The sequence below is a fragment of the Mobula birostris genome, chromosome 2 (genome assembly GCF_030028105.1).
Source record: "Mobula birostris isolate sMobBir1 chromosome 2, sMobBir1.hap1, whole genome shotgun sequence".
NCBI lineage: Eukaryota > Metazoa > Chordata > Chondrichthyes > Myliobatiformes > Myliobatidae > Mobula > Mobula birostris.
The window spans coordinates 207,571,122-207,590,870 of record NC_092371.1 but is presented as its reverse complement, the minus strand read 5'-3'; the positions used below and the strand labels follow the sequence as shown (position 1 = coordinate 207,590,870).

At 39.6% G+C, this 19,749-nt stretch overlaps 1 protein-coding gene across 1 annotated transcript in view; it reads left to right on the top strand.

The window, feature by feature from the left end:
* Positions 1 to 1,291: 1,291 nt before the first annotated feature.
* cimip2c (ciliary microtubule inner protein 2C) overlaps positions 1,292 to 19,749 on the top strand; it is a 31,993-nt gene continuing 13,535 nt past the window's right edge. The window contains exons 1-3 of the mRNA XM_072278832.1: positions 1,292 to 1,459; positions 9,137 to 9,410; positions 14,319 to 14,431. Of these exons, the coding sequence (XP_072134933.1) occupies positions 1,386 to 1,459; positions 9,137 to 9,410; positions 14,319 to 14,431 (461 nt within the window). The 5' untranslated portion in view covers positions 1,292 to 1,385. The remainder of the gene's footprint in view (positions 1,460 to 9,136; positions 9,411 to 14,318; positions 14,432 to 19,749) is intronic.

Here is a 19,749-nt window from a genome sequence, read left to right as displayed (position 1 = left end):
TCACTGAATGATAAAAATTAGTAATGATTCTCAGAGCGCATGTTGGTTGAACCTATAAATAACAAAATATTGTCATTTCTATATTTCTTCTGTAAGTATTGAGTTACATTTTGCAAATTATGTTGAATACATTGAAAAGCATATGTGCAATTCGAGTAAACAAAAAAGTTTGAATAGTTCTGTGGTCTAGAGATCATTGGCACCCTTGTAAATAATCTGTAGTGCAACTGTAAGGCACACTAATAAACTTTCTTGTTTATTGGCTTCTTTGCAAACTTCAATAGCACCCAAGCTACATCAAATCAGGTAAACAAGGACAAATCTGAACCCAGATGGACTTTCACTCCCAGTGCTTTTCATCTAGAAATGGTTGCAATTGCATCATATTTCAGATAACAAATGAATCTCAGACATACAGCAAAAAAAAGAGTACTGGATATCCAAGTTTCTAGGTAGAGTATTTTTAATCCAAGCCAACAGATGGTATGCCTACTGTGGTGCTGCATTAATATTATTGTACTAAAGGAAGTACAACATGATTGATAACTTTCTAATTTCTAAAATTAGCATTACACCTACTGGCAACTGGTAACTTGGAGGCTGGATTTACAATGTAACTTGGTACTCCAGTAGAGTTTTCACAGTAGGTTTATCCAAGAACTTGGTGTTTGGCAAAATGCTACCAACCAGGTTTATAATTGCCTCATTTTATATACTGTTCAAGAATTGTATTTGAGCAAATAACCTTCATTGGAAACACAAGGCGATTCTACTGAAGCATACAAAATCGCGTATTTGGAATAAAATGAGATCTGATTTCCCCCCAACTCTCAAAATAAAATAAAATTCCCAGTAGTTTCTTGGGTATTTAGCTTTAGCTTAATTTTACTATTTTAGCGTGTAAGGTTTAAATTTTAAGCGCAAGTTCAGAAGGCTATTATGAATATGTATAGCATGTATTCATGTCAAAATCAGAATCAGCCGAGAATTTTTATAATTCCCCTTTAAACTGATTGATTAGCAATAACAATATTTTTTATTTGATACTGCAATACTAATCGGTCTGAAAATTAAACAAAGTGATACAGGTTACAGCGATTTGGAAAAAAAAGAGGATTTGTTAAACATATCCACATGCAAGCAATGTAACTTGCAATGAGCGCGGCAAGCGACGGCAGAGACATACTGGCTATGCCAGCCCGCAGCACAGGGAGAATTTCTCTTCCTGTAATGCTGCGGGCAGCGCGGTATGGTTGCCTGGTTACAGATTGTTACACACAGGACGGCGCTGATTGACAGCTCTCCCAGGGAAATGTCGCGGGCGTAAGAAAAAGTGATAAATAAAAGCAGGTCGTTGTGGTAAACAACATTTCCTTTCTGGAGTCATGGCTTCCCGGAGTGCTGGAACTCTCATAACTAACTACAATGCTACATATATTCCTCCCGCCTTAATGCCGGGGTAAGAAATCAGAGTGTTAAATCTGCAGATCTTCTCGTGTTTGTTAATATTGCCAGGCTTTGTGTTATTGGTTATATTGTGCAATCAGCGAATACAATACCAGATTAAAGAGCACATTGAAAATACTATTTTGGGTATGTTAATAAAAGCTAATGTTCAGAAGTTTTACCAAATGTTCGGTCATGCTAAATATTCATGTTGTAGCTGATAATGCTTCAGAAACCACCGCTGTTTTGAAATTTTCAGTCTTTTAGTCATTCCCACATTTATCCAGATTTGTCGTGCTCTGGTCGAGAATAATCATAAAATTTTACCTTACCTATTAATAATGAAAGGTTTAGCATCTGTTGATTGAAACTAGATTCCATCAGTAAGCTATACACTAAATACCCACTCTTAGATTCCAGTTAGAAGGTTCCTTAGTGTTAGATTATAGCCATTGGTTTAAATGGTTATAAATTTAATTATTCATTAAGTATTGAACAATTACATTACCTAAGTAAATTCATGGTGTTACCTATCAAAAATACCTCCTCCATTCTCACCATTTGTCCTACTATCATACACAAAATGCTGGAGTAACTTAATAGGTCAGGCAGCATCTATGGAGGAGAATAAAAAGTTAACTTTTCCAGCTGAGACCAAGTCTTGATGTTGCCTGATCTGCTGAGTTCCTCCAGCATTTTCAGTGTGTTGCTCAATATTTCCAGCATCTGCAGACTCTCTTGTATTTATGATTTATCAAAGGTATGATTAACAAATTGATAGGCAACTAACACTGCTCTGGACAAATTCCATTTATGGAATAAGTATTTGCAGAAAGAAATACTGACTTTTGTAATTTAATGGAGGTTGCTTTTTTTCAACCTCTGCAGTGATAGCTGTTATGTAGATCAAACAGATAAAAATAATGAAAATATTCAGAATAATTGAACATTTCAAGAAGAAGATTTTGTGTGCATTGCTCAAGAAGAAGAAATAGTTTTCACACTTACCATGGCCAGGAACCAGAGGTTCTACTCACAATGCGCTGGAGGAACTCAGCAGGTCAGTCAGTATCAGTTGAAAAGATTAGTCGATGTTTCGGGCCAAAACCTTTCATCAAGACAGCATCTGCAGATTATTTTGTGTTGAGCAGAGGTTCTGGATTGGAATGCATTGTCTGATGGGGTAGAATCGTAGAAAAATACAACACAAGACAGGCCCTTCAGCCCATCTAGTCTGTGCTGAATGATTTAAACTGTTTACTGCCATTGACCTACATCTGGACCATAGCCCTCTGTACTGTTACATCCATGTACCAATCCAAACTTCTTTTAAACAAACATAGAACAATACAGCACAGTACAGCGTCAGCCCACAATGTGGTGCCAACTTTTTTAACACACAAGGTCAATATAATCCTTCCCTTCCAAATAGCCCTCCATATTTCTATCATCCATCTATATTTTTTTTTGAAAAAGGGAATTAGTCAAATAACTGAGGGAAAATGCAAAGAATTAGGATTAATTGGACAGAGCTGACACAAAGAATGGGTTGATCATGAAGGTACAACACCCAGGTGTTAATATTTTGTGCCATTTAGCATAAACTGCTAACAAATTATTTTATACCGTTGCTCTTGTTTTTGAGCATCTTTTGAGCAAAACCTTGGCAAGAATGCATTACAAAATAAAGATTCATCCATGAGGTCATTATAACCCCTTTAGAAGTTTAAGTGATGGGAGCCATTTCGGCTTGTCATGAGAAGACTAACGTAGAAATCAGTAAGAAGGTTTGAAAACTTTTGACATAGAGACCAAAAGGTAAAGATATTGATTATCTAGACGACATTAAAACCTTTACTGCAGTATTACATGGGTGGTCAGTATAAGGTCTGAGGTCCAAACGCTGAGATCCTCTCCCGTGCTGGACTTCCCACAATGTTCACGCTTTTAAGACAACGCAGACTGCGCTGGCTGGGCGACATCCATCGTATGAAGGATGGTAGACTGCCAAAGGACATCCTCTACAGAGATCTAGCAACAGGCAAGAGGAACGTTGGTAGACCCCAGCTTCGCTTCAAGGACCTCTGCAAGCACAACATGAAAGCCTCAAAAATCAACGCAGAGTGCTGGGAGGATACAGCAGATGACCGCAACAAATGGCGAGGTACTCTTCAGCAACACCTAGAGCAAGGCGAAAGGGTGATCCTGAGTCAGTTTGAGAAGTGGAGAGCACGGCGGACAGTGGACAACAATTCCACGATGCCCTACACATGCGGCAACTGTAGCAGAGCCTGCCGTTCCAGGATCGACCTCAACAGCCACAGTCGACGCTGCTCGACAAACCAGTGACTACCAGAGACGCAGTACCCCTGGTCGACCACGACTGACAGAGACCACACATAAGGACAAAAAACCTATCACAAAATCATTAAAATAGACTTTCATTTACCACAAAGTGAAAGATGGACTTGGTCATGCATGTTGCTAAACTGGAATGCTGCAGGACGTGCAGTATCTGAAGGATCAGTATTGCAGCCCTTATAATTGGCTTTTGATATAATTGATTGGGAATTTATAAAGTTTGACCATTGCTGATGACCTCGAGGCTGGAGAAAGGAGACTGCAGATGCTGTAATCTGGAACAAACAAAACATGCTGGTGGAACTTGTGGGTCTGTAAAGGCAAAAGAATCATCAGCATTTCCAGCCAAGATCCTGCATCAGGATCAGCAACAATCTGTTTGAAAACTTTTGATCAGGATAATGGCCAAGCCCATCAGGTACTGGGAAATGGGTTCAGAAACATGAAAATTAAATGTTAACAAGTCGAAATATGTTTGACGTCAGTGGTGGGTAAATTGATGGAAGGTATTCTTCGAGATGGTATATATAATTATCTGGATAGATGGGGTCTGATTAGGAACAGTCAACATGGATTTGTGCGTGGAAGGTCATGTTTGACAAATCTTATTGAATTTTTTGAAGAGTTTACTAGGAAAGTTGACGAAGGTAAAGCGGTGGATGTTGTCTATATGGACTTCACTAAGGCCTTTGACAAGGTTCCACACGGAAGGTTAGTTAGGAAGGTTCAATTGTTTGGGGTGGTAAATTGGATTAGTAAGTATGCAGATGATGCTAAGATAGGTGGCGTTGTGGATAATGAAGTAGGTTTTCAAAGCTTGCAGAGAGATTTAGGCCAGTTAGAAGAGTGGGCTGAAATATGGCGGATGGAGTTTAATGCTGATAAATGTGAGGTGCTACATTTTGGTAGGACTAATCAAAATAGGACATACATGGTAAATGTATTGAAGAATGCAGTAGAACAGAGGGATCTAGGAATAATGGTGCATAGTTCCCTGAAGGTGGAATCTCATGTGGATAGGGTGGTGAAGAAAGCTTTCGGTATGCTGGCCTTTATAAATCAGAGCATTGAGAATAAGAGTTGGGATGTAATGTTAAAATTGTACAAGGCATTGTTAAGGCCAAATTTGGAGTATTGTGTACAGTTCTGGTCACTGAATTATAGGAAAGATGTCAACAAATTAGAGTACAGAGAAGATTTACTAGAATGTTACCTGGGTTTCAGCACCTAAGTTACAGAGAAAGGTTGAACAAGTTGGGTCTTTATTCTTTGGCGCATAGAAGGTTGAGGGGGAACTTAGTAGAGGTATTTAAAATTATGAGGGATAGATAGAGTTGATGTGGATAGGCTTTTTCCATTGAGAGTAGGGGAAATTCAAACAAGGGGACATGAGTTGAGAGTTAGGGAGCAAAAGTTTAGGGGTAACATGAGGAAGAACTTCTTTACTCAGAGAGTGGTAGCTATGTGGAACAAGCTTCCGGCAGAAGTGGTAGAGGCAGGTTCGATATTGTCACTTAAAGTAAAATTGGATAGCTATATGGACAGGAAAAGAATGGAGGGTTACGGGCTGAGTGCAGGTCGGTGGGACTAGGTGAGAGTAAGCGTTCGGCACAGACTAGAAGGATCGAGATGGCCTGTTTCTTTGCTGTAATCATTATATGGTTATAAAGTGCCTTCAATATCAATAAATAAAGCTATGAAGTAAATGTGGTAACCCATTGCATTAGTAAGAGGTAAAAAGTTGGAAAAATTGGAGTCATTAAATAGGTTATTGAAACCATTTATACAGAGTAAAATAACAATCAGAAAATTTACAATATGCCATTTGTACCTGTTGAAACTGATCAAGGAGCTTAATTTTGTCTTCCAGCACTCTGTCTGAAAATTAAGGATGCTAGTTCTAAATTTGATGGACTTCCTGTCTGCTATTTTTTTTGGGCAATGGGATCCTGTTACACTCCATGGGTGATAGTGTTTTCTTTTCTTCATTTCTATTCTAACCTTTCTACCAATTACTTGAAATTTGTGTCTACTAGTTTTAGACCGTTCTGTTAAAAATCATTACCTTTGATTAAATTCCCTACATAAGTTAATCCTCGAGTTTTCATCAGCTCCTTATTTAATTCAAAGTCCCTTTGCTCCTTTACATCATTTGGAAAAGTGAAGTCATCAGTTCTAGAGAAAGTGAGCCTGTCAAGAAAACCAGCACTGCTAGTTTGCAGCACTAAGTATAATACTGATTTCTATCAGGCAGGAAAGATACTGTAGAAAAGGAAAATCCATTGAGTTTGGTTGACAGGGCAGGGCCTCAAAGCTTGAGTGAGCTATGTTTGATCCTGACCTGGACAGTATTTGCATGTTCGTCTTGTGACTGCTTAGGCTTCCCTCAGGGTGCTTTTGTTTCTTCCCACATCACAAAGGTATGATAGTTGGTATGTTAATACGTTACTGTAAATTACTCTCAGTATAGGAGAATCAGGGAGCTGATAGGCATGCAAGGGGGTATAGTTACAGGGTAATGGAATCATTTGGAGAGCTGGCATTGACACAAAGGGCTGAATAGTCTGAACATAAGAGAAATTTAACCTCCGCTCCCTTGACAACTGGCAATAGCAAACTAAATTTCTTTAAGCTAGAGATGATGGAAAGGAATGTTTGAATAAGTTGTTCAAGTGCCTCCAGTATACCAGGATGTTTAACATGTGGAATTGTTTCCAAGACCTTTGGAATATACTGATTTACAAAGACAGAGGCTTTACATAGTTTAAACATGTGCTATTGGATATTTTTCGGGCAATGGGTACTTTTGGCAGTGGATTAGAGTTGTACTTACATCGAGTTTACTTGTAACAAATGCACCGATAATTCACTGAGAACTCATTTTACATTTAACATAACTTCAAAATACTTGTCTTTTATTAAAAGATTACATTCTCTTAAAATTTCTTGGCATGTTAAATGACCTGGAATCTAAACCATTTTTGCTGATTTGTTTCAACCCTAGAACACAGAACAGAACAGCACAGAAATAGGGCCTTTGCCACACAGTGTTGTGCTGAACTAATTTAATTTAGTGATTAAATACCCAACTAAACTAACCCCATCTGCCTACACAGAATCCATGTTCTTCCATTTCCTGTACATCTGGGCCCAAGAGCCTCTTGAACACCTCTATTGTGTTTGCCACCCCCACCACCCCAGGCATTGCATTCCAGGAACCCACCACTCTGAAAAAACTTGCCCCATGCATTGTCTTTGAAGTTAACTTAAATACCCGCCCTCTGGTATTAGATATTTCAACCCTGGGAAAAATATTGGCTGTCTATCTCTTTCATAATCTTAAACATCAATTAGATCTCCCCTGACCTTCTGAGAAATCAACCCAAGTTTGTCCAGCTGCTCTTTATAGCACATGCCCTCTAATCCATACAGCATCAGGTAGAACTCTTCTGTGCCCTCTCCAAAGCTTTGACGTCCTTGCTGTAATGGGCTGACTGTAACTGAAGATAAATTTCTATCTTTTCATCTATCTTCATGAATTATTTTCTCTATTTCGTCTGAGGGATGACACTGTTTGCTATGGAAGGGGACTCAGAGATTCAGAACATTGTAATCACATTTGTGTTTTTAATTAAAAGTAGTAAAATTCCAGGTGGGCTTTAGAAGCCGTCAACACATTTAGTCAAAATTTAAGCCATTTGTTCTGATATGACTTTAATCATTCTATTTGAGTGCAGTGTACAGCCAATTCATTTCATTTTTCTGAATCACATTGTAAAATTGTAATAGTTTAGGGTTAATTTTCATTCCAATACAGAATGAAGACTCGGCTGGTGGCATAGTGGCATCAGTGCTGGACTTCGGGACTAAAGGTCCTGAGTTCGAATCCAGCCGGCTCCCCTGCATGCTTTCTATCCATGCTGGGGTACGAGCTGGTGATCTCTTTGGAAACTCACCCGGCAGAAAGCAATGGCAAACCACTGCTGTAACTTGCCTTGTATGCGGTTCCCCACTATGTCAGAGAGGCGTGGAGGGTAATTGTCTTCTAATCAGAGAAACTCCGGATGCGACGTACCTTTCCTATACAGAACGAAATCTATGTTTCTAGTTTTGGCGTCCAATGTCAAATCAATTTGAAATGTTTATTTATAAAGGATATTTTATGCACAATCTTCCCGTGTTTCTAATGTTCAGTTCTGATGCATCAAATTCTCCAGATCAACGAATCAACAAATTACACCCATCTGGAATGTTATTGCAACCCGTAGAAGCAAAATTTTGCTCTTTAACCTGTCAAAATATTTGGAATTTTGGCATTTTCACACTGCTCATAATTCTCTAGTGATAAATGTTATGACTTTCAGTCTTTTGTATTTGTAATTTGGTACTCATTATTTTCTGGTCAGCCTTTCAGCATATGCTTTATGGTTGGAAGAGCCTTTCAAAATAGGTGAGCGCACGAAGTGCAAACTATAGACACCATGTTAATCAACACATACTTTTCCATCACAACGGGCAATACCTACTCCACTAAATTAGCGGTTTTTGTTTGCGATTGAGCACGATGTAAAGGGAAAGGAATTGTTACTGTTCAGTATTTCAAGATTTTAAGAAAAGTATTGTCTGTAATGTGGCAGTGCTATCTGAATTCTGTGCTGAGATTGACATGACTGCCTTTGTGCTGGCATCCAGATCTTGGCTAATATTTTGTCAGCATGGAGATGAGCACAACTTAACCAAAACTCTTAATTCCCTCCCTGCCAGGTTTTTCAGCATCAATGTTTCCCGCTAGCTCTAGCAATGTAGACACCAGAAATAAAAACATGCATGGTATAAAGAAACTCATAACTCATTTATTTCCCACCCAAATTCCACAAGATGCTGCCTCTGTTCTGACTTTTTGGCTAAATCTTTCCAGTTCCATTCTGGGGTGAATTATTCTCCATTCCAGAGCTCTCAGATCTCAACCTGACAATCTGCCTGCAATAGGACGTTTGATTGGATCACCATGTTTCCCTCATTCATTGATGTATAATGACAAATAATTGGGACGGTGTCCTTTCATCCTTGAGACTTTTTATGGACTGAACCAAACTGTTTAAGATCTGGAATTGTTTGTATAGCTGGTGGATAAGGAATCAATTATTGTCTCCACTAGGAAATTGGATGGGCATTTGAGAGAGCGCAATTTTCAGGGTTTAAGGGAAAAAAAAACGGGGGAGCAGGAGCAATGGGATTACTTAGTCAGACACAATAGGTTGAAAGGCCCCTTCCTGTACTGTAATAATCCATCCATTTTACGCTATTGACATTATGTTCTTGATTCCAGATACCGTGGCTTTGTTCCAACAATAAACTTTACACATGGCGATACTTATGGAAACACCACCAGGAAATACTTTGAAGATTTCCGTATGTCAGCTCTGAATACAAGTCAGAGTCCTTACAGCAAAGGAGGGCAATTTCCAACCATTTATTCCAACAACCCATCTCTTGTGATAGAAAATAGGATGCGCAACAGGAATAGGTGGCTATATGCACCACAATGGTCTCGATATGATGTGGATTTCGACAGAGAGGAAGAAATGAAGTTGTTTAATAAGGTAACAAAATATCTGAGAAACTAATGGAACAATTATACCTTTTGCACAGAAGTGTCAAATTAGTTAGAATGGAGTAGGCAGTCTGTATGGATGTGCATTATCTACTGCCTATCCTGTGCAGACCCTTGCGTGATTTTCCTCAGACATTGCTGGTGTCTTTTATAAATATACATCAAGTTCCGGATGACTCCCCCGTGCTCAGAACCAACTGAAACATTATGTTTATTAAAAGCTTTGGACAACACAGTCCTTTGCCAAGATTTTCTTTAAATGAAAGATTTAAAATTTAAGTTTTCTTGCTGACGGCACAAGTTGTCTTTCATGGTTTGTGAAGTTTGCAGTTATATCGGCGCTGATAGCGTTGTGGGGCCACCTTCTTGGTGTTCTCACATTCTTGGCCAAGAGTCAAACTAGCCGATTTCGTTACCCATTTATCAGAAGAGCTAAAACCACTTTGTAATGCCACAAAATGAAAAGTAAATGGGCTGCAAAGATTCATGGGTAATACAGCAGTACATGCCAAAATGAGGGCTAGAAGTACAAATCAAGCTCTTGGTGAATTGACAGTTATTTTCTGCTTAGGTCAACAAAAACTGTTAAACATGCTGCACTTTCTTAAGTTAAAGGAGAAGCTTAATTTTGGCTTACTCAATAAGGGAAAATAATTTCTAATAATTTTTAACCAGAAGAAAAGCCTGGGGAGACCAGACTGAGAACTCACCTATTTAAACAAAAATCAAATTGAAAGTTTTGTATCTAACTCTCATGCCACACATAGATGGTGGGAGGGTAATGGGAGTCAGGTGGAGAGTTATTTACCACAGAATACCCAGCCATTTATTTTATCAGTCGATGATAACTGTGGATGTCGATTGTGTGGGTTTTGGCAAAGTTATTGTTAATGACTATTAAGCAAAGGTGGTTAGAATTTCTTTTGCCGGAAATGATTATTGATCAGAAATTGTGTGGTGTAAATGTTACTAGCTACTTGGCAGGGTCTGCCTGAATGTTATCGAGGTCTTGTTGCCTGCAGGCACTTACCAATGAATTATTTGAGCTGAAGTAGGAAAAAATACTGCAATTAGCAATGCAACTTATTTTCAGCTTGTAATAGAGGAATACTACCACTTCTACTACGTTGACTCAGGCCTAGGGGGCCGGCGTTGGGCACGATGACGGACTGTCCACTACTCCCTCTCCCTCATCAGTGTGTTCAGTTCATCTACATTAGCCGCGCCGCTGTCTTCTAACAGCGTGTTGACCATAGTCTTGGGAGGGTGCCCAGGGTTCATCCTCCCGTGCTTGGGCTCCCATATGATGACTAGGCTGGCAGGTAGCTCGGGGTGGCGTAGACAATGCCCCGCTAGTTGCAGTCTTCTTGCCTCGATTTTAGTGGAGAGCATTGGTAGGTCGTCATAGAGCTCGACGTTTGTCATGTGCTGTTGCCAACTCACGTCAAGAGCCATCCGGAGCACTCGTGTATAGCAACCATCTAGAGTCTTTCACATAGTCTTGGTGGGTGTCCACATCTCACATCCATACGTGAGAATGGACTGTATGACTGCTATGAAGATCCTCTTTTTAACCCCTCTGGTCAGGTTCGACTTCCAGATTTCCTTCATGTCATTCATAGCCCTCCACATCAGCGCCTTCCGTATCTTTATCTCCTTCTCCAAACTCATCATTCTTGACCCGACCTACTTGTAGTCAAAGACTTTCTTAATGGTATCATTCTCTATGGTCGTAAGAGTACCTTCGTCGCAGTTAAACACCATGTACTCTGTCTTTTTAGCGTTTAGGTGAAGTCCAACTTTATTGCACTCAATTTCCACTTTTGTCAGTAGCTGCTGTGCTTCCTCCACCTGGTCAGAGAGCAGAACTATGTCATCTGCAAAATCGAGATCTGTGAGTGTAACTGGTCTGACCCTTTTGGTTCGTCCTGGTTTTATGGTAAAACCAAGCTTGTCATGATCTTTGGTAGCTTGACGCAGAGCGTAATCAAGGACGATTATAAAGATGTAGGGTGCCAGAGTGTCTCCTTGCAGCACACCAGCTAGGAGCTCGAACACTGCTGTATCTCCTTCTGGTGATACAACTTTCGCCATGGTTTTGGTATAGCTGGACTCTATTGCTCTCAGTAGATGGTATGGCACTCTGTAAGCTTTCAGGATCTTCAGCATTTTACCTCGGTGAATGGAGTCAAAAGCTTTGCGAAAATCGATGTAAGTAAGCACGGCTGGTAGGTTGTTCTTCTTGACCTCCTCGATGATTCTACGGAGAGCAAGTATTTGCATTACTGTTGTGTGCTTCTGCCAAAAACCATTCTGATTGAATCTTAGCTTAGGGTCAATGGCAGTGCAAATCCTGTTCAAGATCATCTGATTGTATAGCTTTACTAAGATGCAGGTCAAGCTGATACCGCGGTAGTCTTTGTGAGGGATCCAGACTTGGGGACTGGGATAATGTTTGAGAGTGACCACTGTTCTGGTTTGTCGCCTTTCATCAGTGCCGTATTACATATGTCCAGCAAGATGTCATCCAGGTCGCAGTTCTTCAGGACATCTGGTGGTATCCCATCTGGTCCAGCGCTCCTGCCCTGCTTGAGTGCATATTTAGCCTTCTTCAGTTCCTCAATGGTGAATGGGCCGTCATCGATGTCAACTTGCGTTAGTATCATGGGTATGTCCTCTTCTTCTTCCCTGATCATTGGAGGCCTTCCCAGCAGGTTCTTAAAGTGGGTAAACCATGTCAGGACATGGTCCTCTGCTGTTTTACCACTTATTTGACCTGATGGGGACTTCTTCCGTCTACTGATCTCATTGACTAGGTGCCATGCTTCTCCATGCTGCTGGTCTTCATTAGCAGCCTCTACCTCTCTAATCCTCTCAGCTAGTTCCTCTTCTTTCAGTTGGTCGTAGGTGGCAAAGAGATTCTTCTTTGCTGTCTTGAACTTGTCTCTTCGCTCTTCCGTTTTGCTCCTCCTGAGTTCGGCATGACAAGCATTGACCACACTTCTTGCTGAGACGACATCAGGATGTTTTGAGATCTGGCTCTTCTTGATTCGTTTCACAGTAGGCAAACTTTTTGTTGCATCTGTGCAGGTGTCTATGAGCCATTGATAGTGGTTGGTGGCAGTCTCTTCCTCCCCCCTTTCCAGTGGGCCGAAGCGATTTCTCACCTCCACTGTGTACTGAGCTTGAAGAACAGGTTGTGAGGTGAATGCCTTCCTGTCTACCTTCTCCTTGGGACCTGTGGCATTGGGTTGCCGCAGGCTCAGTCTCACTTGCATTGACACTACTCTGCGATCAGAACTGGCCAAGTTGAAGGTGCTGTGGGCTTCTGTGTTTATCACACAATTACGCCATTTTGTTCCTGCGAGGATGTAATCGAGCTGTTTCCTGTAGATGGAGGCTCTGTTTTCATATGTCCACAGTTTACCAGCTCGCTTCTTGAATTGTGTGTTGGCGGCAATGAGACTGTGTTCTTGGATGGAATCAACTAGATATTGTCCATTTCTGTTGGTAAGGTCTTGGTATGAGTATGGAACATCTTCCAGTCCAACCTGGGCATTGAGATCGCCGAGCACAGCCAGGAAGTTATGTGCCGGTATTGAAGTGACAGCTTTATGAAGTTTACTGTAGAAGGCCTCCACCTCCTTCTCCTTGCTGCAGTTGTGCGGGGAGTAACAGATGATGACAGAGGTCGCTGGGTTTCCGTAAAATTCCACAGTAAGGATACTGTCACTGATTGAGACTACGCCCCTCAGTGCCTCCTTCGTCTTGCGATTCAACATCAGCCCTTCTCCACCTTGTGCTGACATCGTCGTCGGCTGTCTCCATGCAGACGAGGTGATGAGGTGCATCCCCTCTACCTCTGTGAACCTTATCTCTTCATCAGGGTGTACATGACGGTGTTCTTGGATCCCCAGGATGGAGATCTCGTAGCTGCTTGCCTGTGATGCCAACTCTGTGCATCGAGGCAATAGGCGGATGTTGTTTGTGTTGAAGGTTGAGATGATCGTTTTTACCTTACAACACAAAAGAGGCGCAGTTCGCCCAGCCCCCTAGGACTAGAGGAATGGTCACTGGAAAAAGTAGCTGGTTGTGCTTAAGTCACACTTTCAGGAACTACTGGGCAGTTAAATGACTTATAATAACCTTAGACATTTTAGTTTGAGATGCATGATTCATCTTACTGATGAATCTTACTTACATTCCCATTGATTTGGAATTTACAGATTATTTGGTACATCACCTCCTCAATGAGGACTCATTATTAAGTCAAAATCTGTTTAAAATTCTACCAATTGGGAATGAAGAAATTAAAGTCAAACAGCAGAGAAGCGGCCTCAAAGGCCTGCCCTGTCTGTTAAGCATTAACCAAACAACTTGTACATTTTTGGGATGTGGGAAGGAGATCCATGCGGTTACGTGAGAGAACAAGTAAATGAACATAGATAGCAGCCAAGGTCAGGACTGAACCCAAGTCACCAGCGCTGTGAGCCAGCAGCTCTACTAGTTGTGCTATTGTGTCAGCCACAGTTTCTGTGCCAAGAAGGATCAATATCATTTGTTCAACTTGACACTACACAGTATTGTTAGAGAATTATTCAACAATCAGAGAATTATTTCACAATGTCAAACAGGAACCAGTGACACCACAGTTCAAGCAGTGATCAATGTAGTTATAAAGCATGTGAGAAAACAATTGATTATATTGCAAAACAGAAGTGGTGGAATAAAGAAGTTGGGTACAACTGTGTTGCCAAGCAATATTACAGAAAAACAAATTACTTAGGACAACCTAGGGCATATTACTGGCTCATAGGCAAACAATGAGTAAGGAATAACATTGGATAGTTTACAGCTCCATCTTTATTGAACTGTTAATGAAATGTACTTTCACTAGTTATCTCAGCAACACCGGGAGAACTACAAAGACAAGACAGGCATAATACCCAGAGTAGATCATTTTGTGCTGCCTGGAAAAGAGGAAGACACATTCCCTTCTTTACCTAATATGTGAGTATTACATGATGCAAGATCATTTGACTAATTTAAAATGATTTTATAGATTATTTGAAAATGAATTTAGTGAATTAGTTTAATTTCATGAAGTTGGTTGCTTATACTATTGTTTACTGTAAATTTGTAATAAAATATTCCAGATACACTTACCCTGTGTCACTGATCATATTCATTTTCCAAAATAGAGGCCTCCTGAATGCAGAAATGAATAGACTGCAATAGGTGTAGTAGGAAAATCACAGTTATTATTTATTTCAAATCTTCACTTTCGAGTGGGACGTGGCCAGTGGGGATGCAAGTGGTGTTGGTTGGCAAAACGGTATTATCATGGGCTCTGTCAAGTAATGTAACTACAGTAATGGGACTACAGTATAATGTAACACACTGATGGAGGAACTCAGCAGGTAAAACAACATTTATGCAGGCAGAGGGAAAGATGAGATTTGGTTTCAGATTCTGCCCAAATGTTGACTATTCTTTAGCATCCCCAGATGTTTCTTGACCTGCTAAGTTCCTCCAGCAGCTTGTTTTTCACTCCAGATTTGAGGATCTGCTGTTTCTTGTGTGACTGGTAATATCATGGGATGTGTCATCATGATAACTCTGTATGATTTTGTCCGTATTCTCCATAACGCTCAGTAATTGGTCATAGTTAACTGGCTTGCTGGCCCTATTGATAGAGAGTGAAGAGTCCCATAAGATTGGGTTAAACTAGGTACGTTGGCAATCTTTTGATAAGGATCTTAGTAAACAAATTAAATTTAATTGAAGTTTTCATTTAATTATGTTTTTAAACTTGTTATTGTGGTATTAGAGCTCAGTCTACAGATTGCTAGTCATGTAGTTGAATTTCTGGCATTGTGTCATGCGTTAGAGAGCAGTGGAAATATTCCAGCTTCCTGATTGGTTGATAGTGCATAAGGGCAAAAAGTATTTGTAAATCAGATCCAATAGCATGAAGATGACTTTATTTTAGTACAAATGTCACTGAAAAGAAGACTTTTACTATCAATTTCACTCCTGAGGAATTTTTAAGAATGCATTGAAGGAAGGATAAGAAATGTCCTACATGCCCAAAGAATTCGTTTTATACAGAATTGTTACTTGAGTTTTGTCCACTAGTGACTAGTGTGGTTAATGCACGAGGTGTGACTCTAAATACTTAAGTACAACTAAGGAGGCCAAATTAAAATTCCACTGAAAGTCCAAGAATTATTTCCAAACATTAACCTACTCAAAAGGCACAGACTTTAAAGTTTACTTTCCCCTTGGATCTTTCAATAGTTTCTTGCCAAAAATTACAGTTGTTACCCCTGCAAGTAGCTTCCTTGCAATTCAATGAATTCCAAACATTCATTATCCCAGATATGTTAATTTTCCTTTATTTAAACTATGCTGCACCCCTGCCTTTGAGTTAATATTAATATGTAATCCAAATGAAAACAGAATTTGTATCTCCATGTTAAGAAATATTAAATTTTCTTGCTCGTAAAAATATGCTTTTGAATTGCAGCAAAACTAGAAATCAGGAACAATGCTGCAAATAATGAAAGGAAAGTCTTACACAATGTTACTAAATGCAGGTTCCATTTGTTTAAAAAATACCAATTTTTAGAGTATTGACTGTTAATGAAATCTAACAGATTCCATACAAATTTTATTGAGCTTTAACTCCTGTCTGCTATAGTTACAAGGTTAACATTTCCTAAAACGATGATATTAGTGAATGAAAGTACAAAAATATATAAACCCATGAGCAAATTTGGATTGAAGCTTGGTAATCATCCAACATGGTTCCTTTAGTCAAATCAAAATGAGAGTCTCAACTATGTTTGTGTTTTGAGGTACTTCCACCAAATGAAACATACATTTATTGTTTTTACAACTTTGAGAGCTCCTTCTGCACAGATAAACAAATTGGCCTAATTTCAGACTATTTAATATCTAGTCCAACATTTATGGTCCAAACATTTTTATATTTATGATGGCAAAATGGAAAATAAATGGATAAGATCTTCAAACCAACTACAAAGATTCCTCCAAAATAGAAAGTTGAAAACACGTAGCAGATTGGGTAATATTGGAAATAAGCAAACCATTTTTATGTCGCATAAAATTAGAGGAAGATTGTTTAGAAAAAAGAGTATTCATGATATGGTATCCACATTCCTGCAAGTTGATAATAGCGTTTCCCTCCTTTCCAGTTTTGATGGAGGGTTTTTCACATGAAATGTTTTCTCCATTCTGTTTGCATAGGCATCAAATGTTTCTAGCATTTTTATCCATTTCACATTTCCAGTATCTGTTGTTTTATTTGTTCCCAAAATGTGTTGTATTACTATGCTGAGAAATTGATTCTTTTCTCTAGGAATTTAAATCAGCTCTTATGGTACTGCATTTGATCAAGCCCATATGTATAGGGCCATTGGTACTTTACCTCCATCCTTACTGGAGCATCAATTAGTATTGGTAATTCTCCATAGTGCTTAGCAAGGTCCATTACTGCTCTAAACTAATATGCTTACACAAATGAAGATGGATAGATGATTACATTTTTGATCTAGAAAAATATCAATCCAAGATTATTCAAGCTAAGTGTCATTCAAATATTTAAACAGTTTACATCATTTTATGACGGAGTCACTATCCAAACAATGGGCATTTTGGAATAGCCACTCGTCTTCTATTACTTTTGTAAATTTGCAGATGCATCACAAAAGTAGTTTGTTTTGTAGTAGCTTGAGGATACAGATTTAATTTGACATCATATGTAGAGTTTGACTCAAAAAGTGACAAACAGCAATATTGGATGTTGATTAACATTACTTCAATAGAGAAACCGATCAATGCAGCAAACTTCAATACTGAGGTTTTAAATCAATATATTCCCTATTTCACTACAGCTGTTTGAATCATAATATTGTACTAGACTTTAACAGAAATTACAATGATCAATATTGGAAGCTGCTAGTTCAGATTGAAACAAGAAAATTTAATTGTTAGATCCCTGTCCAGTTAAATTTTGTTATCTTTATTGTAAACCTCTTCACATTGATTTAGCTTCACAATACTACATCTAGTACGGGATCTGAAAATTATTCCCATTCCTGTTGGCCAGTAAGATTTTGTGTATTTGAAAAAAAATCACAAGATTACCAGTAGTATTTCCTGATTAGAGTAGCTCCTTTAAGGATAAAATACAGCTATGTTATTGCTTTGGATCAGTCTGCACATTTGATGGATGTGCAGTCATTTACTGTAGAGTAAAATGCAGTGCACAGCTGCTCTATCTTTTGGTGAAAGGCGGCCAGGCCAACATCTAAATTTGCTGTGAGACCAGAGCTGGTGCTTTGGCATATGGATGTGTATCCACTCACAGTGGACGTCTACTCCATTATAACATTGGTTTCTTTGCTAAAGAACAATACATATGAAGATAATATTGATACAGAACAGGAGGCAGCTATCTGGCCCATTATGTACAGCTCTCCACTAGAGCCACCCACTAATTCCACCTTCCTGGGCTCTTCTCTATAGTCTTGCAAGTTTATTTTCGCCATATCCAATTCCTTAATGACTATAATGAAACTTGCTTCCACATTCTAGATTACAACTATGTGCTATATAAAAAAAATCTTCCACTTTAATTTGTACCTGCAACTTCTAATCCTCTATCCCATCACGAACCCTTCCTATTTCCATGCTGTCTTAATCATTTTCCATTCGCTCTCACCCGAGTCTTCTCTTCGTAAACAGTCCCAGCATCTCCATTCTGTCCATGTACAGTAATTGTAATCCGACCCAGGAATCATTCATTAATTCCTGTAAATATTTTCTGGTCTTTCCTGAGTGCTTCCACATCTCTCTACAATTAGTTAATAATTACCAGCAGTATTGTAGAAGGGTTCCGTTCACTTTCCCTGGTTTTGTATGCTGTGCCTCTCTGGATGAATCCCAGTCCACCCTGTCACTTACAGCAAATTGTACCCTTGTATCCCTGCATCCTTTTAGAAATCTTACAAATAAGTTTGAGGAGACTAATCAGAATCAGATTTTCTATCACTGTTGTATACGAAATGAAATTTGTCCTGTAATTATACCGTGCAAAGACATGAACATTAATATAAATTGCAAAATAAATCGTGCAATAAAAATGGAGCAATGAAATAATGTTCATGGACAGTTTAGAAATATGATGGCAAGGGGGAAGAAGCTGTTCCTGAGTCATTGAGTTTTCATGTTCCGGCTCCCATATCTCCATGCTGATGGAGGTTACAAGTGTGTGAGTTTGCTTAATGATGCGTTAACCCTTGAGAAGTCCTTGATTATGAGGAGGGTTGTGCCCGTGATGGAACTAGCTGAGTCTACAACCCTCTGTAGCCTTTTGCAATCTCTAGCATTGGAGCCACCATATCAGGCTGTGATGCTTTCAAATGCTACAACATGCAACTGTGGAAATTTGCAAGTCTTTGCTGAATAACAAATCTGAAAGTCTTAAAGTAAAATCGCTAGTGTACCATTTTCATTATTGCTTCAATGTGTTTACAAAGTCAAACCAACATAGAACTTGTACTATGAGTGCTGGGCAGGGTAATGATAACACAGGCCTAGGAACATTAGTGCACAGTTCAGGAATGGCGAATCTATGGTATGCAAAAAAAAAGGTCTGCAGAGCTGCCCCTTGATTCTTTTGACCCCACCCATAATAAAAAAAGTAAATAATAATTTTCTTTACTACCAAATAGAGCTGAGAACAGTGAGATGTTTCTATAGGGAACATTTCAGGTTGGCTTAGCATGAGCTGATGCTTGTGAGAACACGTGAGATTGGATGATGTGTCTTAATCCTGTAGACCTGGTGTACACACCAGTCCTTCCTTCCTTCCTTTCGCCCTTAACTCCTGGTGGAGTCGTCAGGGCGCCGTCATGACAAGCTTTGCACTAGTCTGTTCCATCTGTCGCGGTTGTGTGCCAGAGCCTGGGTCACCGCAAATGTTTTCCCTGTCCATTTTTTAATGTTGTCTATCCATCTTTTCCTCTGTCTACCTCTCCTTCTTTTCCCCTCCACAGTTCCTTGTAGAACGGTCTTTGCAAGGCCACTGGATCTTGTTACATGGCCGTACCATCTCAGCCTTCTTTTCTTCACCGTTGTGAGAAGGTCTTCATGGGGACCAATGTGGTGCTGGATGGTCTTGCGGACTTGCTGGTTTGTGATGTGGTCCAAGTATGAGATGTCCAAGATGTTGCGATAGCATCTTATTTCCAATGCCTGTATCTTCCTCTGTAGCTCTGCTGTGAGGGTCCATGTCTCAC